The sequence below is a fragment of the Pezoporus flaviventris genome, unplaced genomic scaffold (genome assembly GCF_033815535.1).
Source record: "Pezoporus flaviventris isolate CSIRO_AGI_PZ_B2104156 unplaced genomic scaffold, CSIRO_AGI_Pfla_v1 ptg000331l, whole genome shotgun sequence".
In the NCBI taxonomy this organism is placed as follows: domain Eukaryota; kingdom Metazoa; phylum Chordata; class Aves; order Psittaciformes; family Psittacidae; genus Pezoporus; species Pezoporus flaviventris.
Genome location: NW_026892878.1, coordinates 162,067 through 176,163, shown reverse-complemented (window position 1 = coordinate 176,163; position 14,097 = coordinate 162,067). Strand labels below are relative to the sequence as shown.

Here is a 14,097-nt window from a genome sequence, read left to right as displayed (position 1 = left end):
TCTGCTTCCCCACTGTGAAGGCTGAACACAGCTTAAAGCTTAAAACAGGATAGAAATGGCCATCAATTGTTCAGAAATAGCCAAAAAAGACTTAAAAAGCGTAACAAGCGGGCAAAAATAAGACAGAAGTGGCCATCAATTGTTTAGAAGCAGCCAAAAAAGACTTGAAATGGGTTATCAATGGGAAAAATGGGTTAAAAACAGCCAAAAGAGTCTTAAAACTGGCAAGAAATGGGAGAAAATAAGATAGGACTGACCAGCAATTGTTCAGAAATAGCCAAAAAAGACTTGAAATGGGTTAGAAAGGGCCAAAAATGGTTTAAACCAAGTAGGGAAAGGGCAAAAAGGGGTTAGAAACAACAAGCGATTGGTCAGAACAGGACAAAACCAGTTTGGAATCGGACAAAAGGGCTTAAAAAGAGTTAGAACTGGGCAGAAAAGTGTTAGAAATAGGCCAAGCCAGTTTAGAAAGAGCTAAGAAAAGCTTAAAACAGGCTAGAAATGGCAAGGAACTGTGCAGAAATACAGCAAAATGGCTTAAAACTAATAAGAAACAGGCAAAAGAAGATAGAAACGACCATCAATTGTTTAGAAGCAGCCAAAAAAGACTTAAAAAGGGTTAGCAATGGGAAAAATGGGTTAGAAATAGCCAAAACAGTCTTAAAACTGGTAAAAAATGGGAGAAAATAAGATAGGACTGACCAGCAATTGTTCAGAAATAGCAAAAAAAAAAAAAAGACTTAAAATGGGTTAGAAAGGGATAAAAATGGTTTAAATGAAGATGGGAAAGGGCAAAACCAGGTTAGAAATGGCAAGAAGTTGGTAGGAACAGGACAAAAAGGGTTTGAAAATGGCCAAAAGGGCTTAAAAAGACTTAGAACTTGGCAAAAAAGGGTTAGAAATAGGCCAAGCCAGTTTAGAAAGAGCTAAGAAAAGCTTAAAACAGGCTAGAAATGGCAAGGAACTGTTCAGAAGTAGCAAAAAACTGTTCAGAAGTAGCAAAAAAAAAAGTAGCCCATTAGCTAATAAATGGGCAAAAATAAGATAGAGATGACTGTAAACTGTATAGAAATAGCACAAAGGAGTTAAACTGGGTTAGAAATGAATAACAATGTTTCAAAGGTAGTCAGGATAGGGCAAAAATGGGTTGGGTTAGAAGGGGCAAGAACTAGCCAAAATGGTTTGGGAATGGCCAAAATGGCTTAAAAAGAAATAGAACACGCCTAAAAAGGGTTAGAAATAGCTCAAGCCAGTTTAGAAATAGCTAAGAAAAACTTAAAACAGGCTAGAAATGGCCATCAATTGTTCAGAAATAGCCAAAAAAGACCTAAAAAGGGTAAGAAGTGGGCAAAAATAAGATAGAAGTGGCCATCAATTGTTTAGAAGCAGCCAAAAAAGACTTGAAATGGGTTATCAATGGGAAAAATGGGTTCAAAACAGCCAAATAGTCTTAAAACTGGTAAGAAAAAATAAGATAGGAATGAGCAGCAATTGTTCAGAAATAGCCAAAAAAGACTTCAAATGGGTTAGAAAGGGCCCAAAATGGTTTAAACCAAGTTGGGAAAGGGAAAAAAAAGGGGTTAGAAATGGCAAAAAATTGGTAAGAACAGGACAAAACCAGTTTGGAAACAGCCAAAAGGGCTTAAAAAGACTTAGAACTCGGTAAAAAAGGCTTAGAAGTCGGCCAAGCCACTTTAGAAAGAGCTAAGAAAAGCTTAAAACAGGCTAGAAACGGGCCAAAATAAGATAGGAATGACAGGCAATTTTTTTAGAAATAGAACAAAGGAGATAAAAGGGGTTAGAAATGGATAAAAATGTTTCAAAGGTAGTCAGGATAGGGCAAAAATGGGTTAGAAGTGGCAAGAACAGCAGAGAAACGGTTTGGGAATGGCCAAAGTGGCTTAAAAAGACTTAAAACTTGCTAAAAAAGGGTTAGAAATAGGCCAAGCCAGTTTAGAAATAGCTGTCCACATAGGCAAGGGCAAAAACGGGTTAGAAATGGCAAGAGATTGGTAAGAACAGGACAAAAATGGTTTGGAAACGGCCAAAAGGGCTTAAAAAAAAGTTAGAATTGGGCAGAAAAGGGTTAAAAACAGCTCAAGCCAGTTTAGAAAGAGTTAAGAAAAGCTTAAAACAGGCTAGAAATGGCCGTCACTTGTTCAGAAATAGCCAAAAAAGACTTAAAAGCGTAACAAGTGGGCAAAAGTAAGACAGAAGTGGCCATTGCTTAGAAATAGCCAAAAATATATAAAATGAGTTATCAATGGGAAAAATGGGTTAGAAACAGCCAAGAGTCTTAAAACTGGTAAGAAATGGGGAAAAAGAAGGTAGGAACGACCAGCAACTGTTCAGAAATAGCCAAAAGACTTCAAATGGGTGAGAAAAGGACAAAAATGGTTTAAACCAAGTTGGGAAAGGGCAAAAAGGGGTTAGAAACGGAAAGAGATTGGTAAGAACAGGACAAAACCGGCTTGGAAACGGCCAAAAGGGCTTAAAAAGACTTAGAATTGGGCAAAAACGGGTTAGAAATGGGCCAAACCAGCTTAGAAAGAGCTAAGAAAAGCTTAAAAGCGGCTAGAAATGGCAAGGAACTGTTCAGTAATAGCCCAAAATGGCTTAAGCCTGGTAAGAAATGGGCAAAAAAAAGATAGGAATGACCAACAATTGTTTAGAAAGAGCACAAAGCAGATAAAATGGGTTAGAAATGGATAAAAATGTTTCAAAGGTAAGCAGGATAGGGCAACAAAGGATTAGAAGTGGCAAGAACTGGACGGAAATGGTTTGGGAATGGCCAAAGTGGCTTAAAAAGACTTAGAATTGGGCAAAAAAACAGTTAGAAATAGGCCAAGGCAGTTTAGAAAGAGCTAAGCAAAGCTTAAAAGAGGCTAGAAATGGCAAGGAACTGTTCAGAAATAGCCAAAAAAAAGACTTAAAAAGGGTAAGAAGCGATCAAAAGTAAGATATAAGTGGCCATCAACTGTTTAGAAATAGCAAAATAAAAAGACATAAAATGGGTTCGAAATTCCCAATTTTTATCAATAGCAAAAAGAGGCTTAAAACCGGTAAGAAAAGGGCAAATATGAAATAGAAATGTCCATGAGTTGTTTAGAAATAGCCAAAAAAAACCCTTGAAATTGGTTAGAAATGGACAAAAAAGGGTTAGAAATGGCCAAAAATGGTTTAAAGCAAATTGGGAAAGGCCAAAAAGAGGTTAGAAACGGCAAGAGATTGATAGGAACAGGGAAAAAAAAAACGGTTTGAAAATGGCCAAAAGGGCTTAAAAAGACTTAGAATTGGGCAAAAAAGGGTTAGAAACAGGCTACGCCAGTTTGGAAATAGCTAAGAAAATCTTAAAACAGGCTAGAAATGGCAAGGAAATGTTCAGAAAAAGCCAAAAAAGACTTAAAAAGGGTAAGAAGCGGGGGGGGGGGGGGGGGGGGGGGAGTGGCCATCAATTGTTTAGAAATAGCCAAAAAAAAACCCTTAAAATGGGTTAGAAATTGGCAAAAAAGGGTTAGAAATGGCCAAAAACGGATTAAACCAAGATAGGAAAAGGGAAAAATGGGTTAGAAATAGCAAGAAATTGCTACAGAGCAAGCAGATTGCTAGTAACACCAGCCTTTTTCACTCTCATCACTACTGCGACCGCATTATGGCCCCTTACACAGACACTGGTAGCCTTGCAGAAAAAGCATAAAGAGAATTGTGCTTCCTTCTGTGAGCAGCATATGCAGAGGAGGAGATTTACCAAGGCAGAAACTGGAGCAAGACAGCGACTGAACCTCCTGAATATCTATTAACAGATACCAAGTTGAAAGGGCACTTACTCACTGCGACCCACGTTTGCCTCGGCTGCAGGTACACTCTGAAGTCTCTCTGGAATCCAGCATCAGAAACAGTGAGGTCAGACCCAAGGTATTCCTTCGAGATGCTCGTAACAATGCCACACGCCTGTTAAGAAACAGTCAAGCTCCAATGAGTGCTTCTGAAGAGTGCAAAGACCATGCTGGGGTTGTTTGAAACCTTGACGAGTGAAGCGTTTTGCCCTCAGCACGTCAGGTAAGCGAAACCCAAACACGCATTACTGCCAGACTAGTTAGCTACAACATCACATCTATAGAAAAGCAAGATCGGTACAAGTGCATGCGGACTAAGCACAACCTGATTGGATAGTTCAGGGTGCTACATGTGGTGCCAAGTTTCAGCACAGCTGGATTCTTACTAAATTTCGCTGCCATTTAAGTCCTTCTCCCTTAACTGGGTCTAAACCCAGGCACTAGTTCTCCCAGCTACAGCATCTAACTCATGTAATCACTTACTTTCCGTGCCCCAAATTAAGCAGTACCTAACTCAGCACGTAACTCATTAAGCACGTAACTCAGGAGCCTTAAGAACTGGTTTGAGACACTCCCCTCTACTGCTGTGGAGTACTTAAGTCCTAAAGGATACTTGCCACAATACCACAACCACAGGGAAGCATTCCATCACCTCCTGATACATACAGACCTTGTGAGGACTGTTAACACCAGGCTTGCACAACTGTTTGAAGTAATTCCACTGATTTGCTCTCTATCTGTAGGAAGCCTGAACATCAGTGTAGGTCACAAATCTGCCCGGGCTTTTTGAGACAGAAAGCTGCAAGAAAAGAAGGGTTTGAAATACCCTCACTTCAACAAGCACACTCTGTGCTTAAAGACAATGTCATCTTTGGGTGACAGTGTTGTGGTTTAGACCCAGTCAGACATAAATCAGCCATGCAGACTCTCTCTCACTGCCCCCCTTTTGTTCCCCCTGCTCCCAGAGGGATGGGAGGAAGAATAGAAAGCATGTAACTCTCATGGGTTGAGATAACAACAGTTTATTAACTAAGGTATAACACAAACCACTGCTGCTACCACCTATAACAATGATAAAGGAAATAAGGAAGAGAATACAACACCTCACCACCCACTGACTCACCCCACCCTGCCCGCCCTAGCACCAACCAATACCCAGTCCAACCCCGCAGTGAACTAGCCCTTCCAGGTAACTCTCAGCTGCACGCTGGGCATGACGTGCTGTGGTATGGAATACCTCTTTGGTCAGTTTGGGTCAGGTGTCCTGTCTCTGCTTCCTCCCGGCTTCCCCTCCTCCCTGGCAGAGCATGAGGCTCACAAAGTCCTTGGTCAGACCAAACATTTGAGCAGTAACTAAAAACATCGGTGTTATCAGTGCTGTTCCCAAGCTGAAAGTCAGAAAGTCAGCACTGCACCACTACCAAGAAGGAGAAAAATGACTGCTACTGCTGAACCCAGGGCAGACAGACACGCTCTGTGGTTAAAAAGAATGCTACCTTTGTACAACCTATAAAACTAAGCCGCCATAGTTAAACAGTAAGTTGGGGTACCATGTGCCTGCCAGAAAGTTCTGAAATTGAACCCTAAAAGGATGTAAGTAAAGAAGAGGAAGGGTCCTGCTGGACACCTGCACAGACAGCACACAGCCAGGAGCCTGTCCACAGAGCACCAGGACAGTCGAGAAACGGGAGACTTCCCCAGAAACAAGCCCCGAGACATTTTCAGTTCACCCTCAAATAAGCAGTGGCAAGGCGCAGGATGCCGGGCCAGGAGCCTCCGAGGCGCCTGAGATTCACCAAGGGAGATGAAGGCAGAATGAAGCGCACTGGGGGCTGCTGAGCCGGCTCGTCCCCGGCAGACCGCAACCGGACCGCACCGGGCGCTGTGAGGCTTCCCGCGCCGGGCTCCCAGCGGGCAGGAGACGTCCCTCTGCGCCCGCCCAAGGCCTCCCCGCTCGCCCCGGACCCCCGGTGGGCTCGGATCTCACCCGCTGCCGCCGCTGCCGGGACCCGGACCCTGCCCGCCGCCATGCTGCTCCCGGGCGCTGCGCATGCGGCACCGACACGGCGCCGGGGGGACCGAAGCCGGCGCGCGAACACCGGGCTGCGGCCACGAGCACCCCAACGCGCGGCCCCGCCGGCCATTGCTCACCGGAAGCCAGCAGCCACCACGTGACACCGGCCACTTCCGGGGACAGCTGCGGGGACAAAGAGAGCAGCACGGCTCATGCGCGGAGCCCGGGCTGCAGTACCCAGCTCTGGACACAGGATGGCAGCAGCGAGAGCGCCGGCGCCACACCGCCCCCCCACTCCCCCCTTCCCCGCTGCACCGAGTTTCGGGCGTGTCATGGAAAGGTCTTTGTGAGGGATTCAGCCCCAAATCCAGCTGTGACCCCCTTTCTTCAGAGGACCCCCTCAGTCCTCTACTCACCTGCTCCTCTGCGGAATCATCGCAGATAAATAAAAATGCGTAAAGAGAATAAAAAGCGCAAGAGCAGGATGTGATTATAAACTGCTACAAAGCAAACGCAAAGCGAGAAAAGCGAACAAGCCTGGAAGAACCTCCAATAAGAGTTCCCTTTGCAACTTAGCCCAGCCCCAGTACTGCAGAGCCTCTTCCTGAATGCGCAAACCCAACAGCGTTTCCCCCGCAGGCACCACCTGCACACACGGAGCTCCTGCCCCAGCTTGGCCGCCTAAAACTCCGTCTGCCCGCGGCCGCTCCGGTGCCCGCTCGCCAGCATCCAGGGCTGGGGATGTGCTCCTGCAGAAAGCACCCTCGGGTCTGCTCTAGGGAAGGGCCCTTTTCTCTCTTGGGCGGGAGGGAGGGGCGGGGGGGGTGGGGGGGTGAGAGGAGGGAGAGGGAGGGCGGGGATGGGGGGGGGCTCTGTGCAATGTGATCCTATTTGGACATGTAAGTTTTTCGTTCTGAAACAGCAAAGTGCCTGAGGATGTCTTCTCACAAGGGCACTGAAAAAAGCCAGAAGGGAAAGCGTGGCCGGAATGCTGTGTTGGTGGAACCGCTCACGAGATCCCCAGCTGGAGGTGAGGGGCAACAACCACCAGGCATGCTGCTCCCTTCAGCGAGCTACTGACATTTAAAACACGACTCCTGCTTCCCCCTCCTCCTCACTGCTCTGCTTTGGGTCTCCCAGCAGTGAAGATTTCAACTGACAACCCAACACAGCACACAAGAGGTAAAAAGCAACCTCAAAACTCTGCTTCCAGGAAAGGAAACGTTCAGAACCCAATGACAAAAATGGCAAACCGGACCAAGAAGGAACCTTAGGGAACCTAAACCATTCCTATAAATATAACACCTCCGAAAAGAAAGCCTTACAGAAACACTTACTGATGCTGGGGAGCGGGCACCAGAGAGGCTGTGCACAGACGGAGTTCTAGGCAGCCAAGCGAGGGCAGGAGCTCTGTGTGTGCAGGTGATGACGGCAAAGCTTTGTCAAGTCGCCTACATCGCCTAGACAGAAGGCATCGTAAACAAGGACAACACACTGTGAGTTCTGTGGTGGACTCCCATTGGGTTGGAGAGACTGCATGGGTACTAATTCAACAAAGACAACACCAAGCGCCTTAAACTCTGCGGGTAGTACCCAAATGTCAAGAGGAAACCGGGGACCTGCATCGTTACAACATCCAACAGCACGATTAGAAAAATAGTGGGAATTCCCCCTAGAGCTGCTGCAAAACAGCCTGCAAGCAAAGCAATTGCTGTTTAGGAAAAAGCAACGCAATGATCTCAAACCAGGAAAGCAAATCAAGCTGAGATTTCCTGTGACAACGTTTTCGATCCCACGAATGTAATTGACTGGAAGGGAAAAAACTTCTTGAATTAAGCATGTAAACAAGTTGAACAAAACAACCTCTTCCTTGATCAAGCAGAGGATGTGCTTCTGCTCTGATTTACTGGCCCCGGGTATTTCTACAGGAGGATCTAGATCTGTCCAGCTGTTAAAGTGTCACTCCGCATGCATGCCAGCGTAAGAGGAAACAAAGTCCTGCATCCAGATCTTGAGCCCCAACTCAAGAGGGATGTGGATGTGGAGGCAGGCAGAGAGAGGTGGGCTTGTTCAGCCTGGAGAAGAGAAGGCTCCTTAAGGGGAGACCTTAGAGCAGCTCCAGTGCCTAAAGGGGCTACAAGAAACCTGGAGAGGGGCTCTTTGGACAAGGGCCTGTAGGGACAGGCCAAAGGGGAATGGCTTTAACCTGACAGAGGGGGGACTGAGACGAGCTCTCAGTCGGAAGCTCTTCCCTGCGAGGATGCTGAGGCGCTGGCACAGGGTGCCCAGAGAGGCTGTGGCTGCCCCATCCCTGGCAGTGTTCAAGGCCAAGTGGGACACAGGGGCTTGGAGCAAGCTGCTCTAGTGTGATGTTGTCTCCGCCCGCCCGTGGCAGGGGTTGGACGTGGATGAGCTTTAAGGTCCCTTCCAACATGAACCGTTCCATGATTCTATAAAATGCAGAAATGGGGAGGATAACTACAGGCAAATTACAGACCAATTGGTGAAAGCAGAGGGTGGATAAATCCATCCCTTGCAGACCCAAACTTGCTAAAGGAAAAGAGCGGGGTGGAAGGAGGTAGGCAAGAGGGATGAAAAACAGCAACCAAGACAGGAAAAGGCAAAAATGGGTTAGAAATGGCAAGAAATTGGGAAGAACTGGACAAAAAGGGTTTGGAAATGGCCAAAATGGTTTAAAAATAATTAGAACTGGGCAAAAAAGGGTTAGAAATAGCCCAAACCAATTTAGAAACAGCTAAGAAAAACATGAAACAGGCTAGAAACGGCCATAAATTTTTTTAGCAAGAGGCACACAGGAGTTAAAATGGGTTACCAAAGGGCAAAGATGGCAAAAAAGGCTTAAAACAGGTAAGAAATGGGCAAAAATAAGACAGAATCGGCCATAAATTGTTTAGAAATAGCCAAAAAAGACTTGCAAAGGGTTAGCAACAGCAGAAAATACGTTATCAATGGGCAAAAATGAGTTAAACCAAGGTAGGAAAGGGCAAAAATGAGTTGGAAAGGGCAAAGATGAGTTAGAAATGGCAAGAAATTGGTAAGAACTGGACAAAAGTGGTTCGGAGTCAGCCAAAATGGCTTAAAAACTGTTAGAATTGGGCAAAAAAGGGTTAGAAATAGCTCAAACCAGTTTAGAAATAGCTAAGAAAAGCTTTAAACAAGCTAGAAATGGCCACAAATAGTTCAGAAATAGCCAAAAATGGCTTAAAACTTGTAAGAAATGGACAAAAATAAGATAGAAATGGTCATAAATTGTTTAGAAAGAGTAAAAAATGCTTAAAATGGGGTACAAATGGGCAAGAATGGATTAGAAATAGACAACAAAGGCTTAAAACTGGTAAGAACTTGGCAAAAATAGAATAGAAAGGGCCATAAATATTTTAGAAATAGCCAAAAAAGACTTAAAATGGGATAGAAATGGGCAAAAATTGGCCTTCCATGGAGGGGGATGGCAACTGCCCAGTTCTCCCCAGTCTATGATGGGGGAAAGCAGGACACAGGCCACAGTACTGCTGACCTCATACGTTGAGGCCCAGACTGTTCCTGGTCCTCCAGCAGCGGCAAGATGCTGTTATACAGCCATCTCCATCCTTTTCTCACAGCTGCACGCTGCTGCCTAGCTCCTCTGATGCTGCAGCCACCTTATCTACCCCACCGTAAAGCATTTCCAGCAGCCACAGGATATGCTAGCTTGTCAGACTGCATCTTTTTAAAGATATTTTGTGCTCAGCCATACCCCATCTGTGCTACATGGCCTGCTTTAAACTCTCTGCTCATTTCCTCCCTCCTCCCACCAGTCTCTGATCTGCCTGGAGCACTTCTGAGCCCCAATGCTGGGAACTGCATTCGGGCCACATCTCCAGCTCTAAGGGTGGTGTCAGCCACAGCCCTTTCATGCAGCAGAGCACACCAGCCCGGTTTGCCTGCCTTGTACTCCAGCACAGAGGCTGCTGCTGGCATTGCAGACCAGAGCTGATGAAAGCAATCTGGGCATCAGCCATGCCAGCAAACACGTCTGCCTGATGCAGTTAATGAGCATAACAATGCGGCAGCTTCAGCCTTTGATGTAAGCTATTTCCCTACTGCTACTTACTGTAGTGCAGAGAGGTTTTCCTCAGGTGACAGCAAACAGCTTCCTTCCAGGGTGCAGGCAGTGAGCAGCAAGCCCCTGTTGGGAAACCCAGGGCTGAGCACACAAGAACTGGAGAGAGAGCTCTGTGCACGACCCACGTTAGTGCCTGTGAGTGCCTAAGACACTTACATATCGCCCAGCAGTTGAGTTATTTGTGTGTTTATCAGTCACTGAAGTCTGATTTTGCAGCAAGTGCTCTCAGCAAATGACCACAAGGAGGTCTGAGTTGCTTGGAGAGGCAAACAACTGCTTAACCAAGCCTGTTCAGTCATGGTGTTCCTCCCTATATCTCTGAAAGCTGTAGGGTTTCACCATTGCAGTTTCCTGTAGGAATGGCAAAAAAACACATACTTCAAATTCAGAAGTTAAATTCCTTCCAAAGTGCATTTAGGTGCAAGCAGAAATTCAGTGACGTACACACAGAATCACCAGTTCAGAGAACTGTTCCTTCTGCAGGCCACATAGAGCCACTGTGCACAGGATGGGCTCTGACAAAAGCTGATTTCCATCAGCCCATGAACTCACACTCTTCACATAACCAGTTTTCTTGCAGAACATCCTGCAGCCAGTGTGACACAGACTCAGTAGCTACTACTTACATCTGACAGACTTGGCAGGGTGACAGAATGCCTGCCTTGAGCAGGAGCCATCTCACGCAGCCCTTAATGGCAAGTTCCTTGTTTTGCACTGGTGTTCCCTCTTTCAGGCATGAGTGTCTGCTTTACATCCACAGAATGGAACTCTCTCCTGGAATGCACGGGCTTACAATCAGGTTAATCCTTGCACCCCCTCATTGCCCTCACAAGGAGTGGACGGCTACATGCCTCACTCACTCACTTAGGGTTTCAAGCATGCCTTTGGGATGCAGGAACTCGGATTCATCTCTCTTCCTCAGCTTTGAGCAGGAGCTCCAGGTTTGCAAGGCAGCCCGAAGGCTCAGAAACCTGCCCAGTTAGAGCCAGAGCACGAGCATGTCCACCAAGTGACATCTGCTATGCCCCTCCAGGCCTTCACACCGCTCCTCTGTCTCCCAAGCCAGCAGACCTGCTAGAAGAGCTTTTGCTCATGGGTTGTGCTGGGCTTTAGGTTTGGTTGCTGCAATCCCTGCCTAGCTCATAACCAAGCTAAGGGTAACCTTACCTCATTTGCACAGTCTGGCCTAAGGAATCCCATTGTCACAGGATGCCCTCACTGTCTATGGGGGCTCTTCTCACTGCTATTCCACCCCTCCATTCAAGATGCCACTATTTAATACAGACTGCCTGCCGTGTCCTATTGGAAGTGTACTTGGAGATATTTACTCCTAAACTGAGTAAATGTACACAAAGCTTGACAGAGGATGCATCCAGTTAGAGGCTGAGGCGGCCAGCTTTGTAGACTCAAATGCACATTTGTGATGGGCAAAGTAAATAGGTACTTAAATACCTTATTTTCTACGGGATATGCATCTATCAAGAGGTAGGAGGAAAGTCTTACTGTGTCTTTTCCTATTTCAGGTCTCAGAACATCACACAACTTCTGCACAACAGGACAATGAATGTGTCCAGCAACTGCAGTATCAGAAGTCCAGAACTTTATCACCGTGTCTGTCTCTTTGAACTTGCTCTGTATAAGGTCCTTTTCTTTATTGGAGCTCTATTTAATGTCCTTGCCCTCTGGGTGTTATTTTGCAAGATAAAGGAGTGGACAGAAACGAGGGTGTATGTAATCAACTTAGTCTTTGCAGACTGCTTTGCCATCTGCACCTTGCCTTTCAGGGCTTATTTGCTCTGGAATAAGTCAGCCCGGGATGTACTCTGCCAGTTTACAGAGACAACGTATTTCATCAACATGTCAGTGAGTACCTACATAATTACATTTATCTCCACTGACCGATACATTGCCATAAAACACCCCTTGAAAGCCAGGGCCTTCGGGTCTCCATCAAAGGCAGCCCTTCTCTGTGGGCTTCTGTGGGTTTCTGGGATAATCGGTGCCACTGCACAGATTCAGCAGAGCCAGTCCACCCTGTGCTTCCAGAAGGATACCACCGTGCCTGCTGCTCTGAGCCTGCTTTCCATGTTCTTCATTTTTATTCTTCCATTAGCAACCTTGACTTTTTGCTCCACAGAAGCGATCAGGAGCCTTAAGAGATGCCTGAACACCAATTCACCAGAGGAGAAACCAATCCAGAAAGCTGTTCACATTCTTTATGCAAACCTGATTGTGTTTCTAGTCTGTTTTCTGCCAGTCTTCTTTGGGTTACTTGCCAGGTTCGTAACCGATAGCATTGGAGCTATCTGTTTCATGCTCCATGTTATGAAGAACATCTCCCCCATGACAAGGTGTGTTGCCACATCTAACTGCTGCCTGGATAGTGTCTGCCACTACTTTGTGACCAAGGAGTTCCATGAAGCCCTTCTACCCTCCAAAACCAGCAGTGAAAAAACAGATCAACTCCATCCCTTGCAGACACACACTTGCTAAAGGAAAGAGTGGGGTGGAAGGAGGGAGGCAAGAGGGATGAAAAACAGCAACCCCCGCAAAAAAAACATCTCTGCAACATCAGGATAAGACATCTTCAGTGTTACTGGGCTAACTGTCGCTCTTTCTCTCTGGAGAGACCACACAGTCAGAGAATAGCCTGGGTTGGAAAGGGCCTACAAAGCTCATCTAGCCCCCCATCCCAGCCACCAGATCAAGTCACAACATAAACAAGGTGTTGCACAGTGTAGGTGTTAAGAGCCACCAGCGCTGCTGAAGTTTTGAGGCAGAGGAAATGGAACCTTCTACAGTACTTGCAATGATCGTAGGTGCAGGCGTACCTGCTAAAAAGGGGCAACCCTCTCCAAAGGGTCTGATATTAACTTGAATTTTGTCCTTCTGTCCTCAGTGACTTGACTCCAGCTTTGACTATGGTCTTAGATCATTGTATCGCAGTTTCGAGAGGAAGAGCCATGTGGGATGGAAAACAGATGCTAAGGCCACTGTTTCCACCATGCACTTACTGGTACATAACATGCAATTAAACACAGGAAACTGAGCACCCACACAGCAGTACACAAATCCACTTCTGGTGCTGCTATACAGAGGGTCACTTAAAACCAAGAAAAAAAAACATGTACTACAATGCCAAACCTAATACATCTGTGCTGCTCACACCAAACTATACACTGGGAGCTTCCTGCCAGCCTGTATCATTTCAAAGCCTGCAGCTATTACCAGGACACAGCTATTGCTGTGCATGGAGTAAAGACAGTGGCCTGAGATTATTGCCCCATTCCTGCCCATTAACATTTGTACCAGCTTGTGGCAACACCCTGGCATTTGTGAGACTAAAACCATTGTGGGTATAAATAAAGCCATTACTGCATGGAAAAACAGAGCCCGGCAAAGCACTGTAGACCCCAGAACAGAGTTTTTCGTTCTGCCTATCAGACATAAATCTGGGCAGATCCGATATTCCTGCAGATGGATCCCGGACCACGCATCGATGTACACGGCTGCCTTTCCGACCACAAATCTCCCCTCTAATACCTGTGCTTGCTGACTATGCACCACATATCCTCCAACCCCACAGGGAAGTGACAACAGAGCAGCTCAAAACAGTTAAGCCACAAATGGAAATCTTGGGCACTAGAAGGAAGTGCCCCCCAGAGTCAGCATGGGAAACATTAGAGAGTTGTTGAAATGCATGTGATAGCTGTATCTCCTTTGGCTTCATGGGCCTTGACTCTGAGCCTCTTCTGACTTGTCAACACCTAAAACATTCTTCCAGGGAATGCAAATCCATATTGTGCTCATTTAAACCTACAGACAACTAAGTTTCTTGGTGACAGCTTACAAACAGTTCCCCTAAAAGTGCCCTGTCACCTTCTAGTGTCTGCAGGTCACACGCTGAAGACACTGGCTGAAGACACCAGCCAAACAACATAGGAAACAACCACTCCCATCACAGAAAACACTCCTCACCCGAACATTAGATCTGACTGCTTTGTGTCAATACCTTGGCACAGGACCCAGTATGATGGAAGCTCAGCAGAGAAACGGATGAAACCATTCAGGTCACTCGGTTGATCATTTCTGTCCCAGTTTTCTTCGACGGGTTATCCAACGCT

At 46.3% G+C, this 14,097-nt stretch overlaps 1 protein-coding gene across 1 annotated transcript; it reads left to right on the top strand.

Annotated features, from left to right (window-relative positions):
• The first annotated feature begins 11,533 nt into the window (after window positions 1–11,533).
• On the top strand, window positions 11,534–12,505 carry LOC133263516 (G-protein coupled receptor 35-like). Its single transcript, XM_061443303.1, has one exon. The coding sequence runs from the start codon at window positions 11,534–11,536 to the stop codon at window positions 12,464–12,466; it is 933 nt and encodes a 310-aa protein (XP_061299287.1). The 3' UTR covers window positions 12,467–12,505.
• Window positions 12,506–14,097: the final 1,592 nt, after the last annotated feature.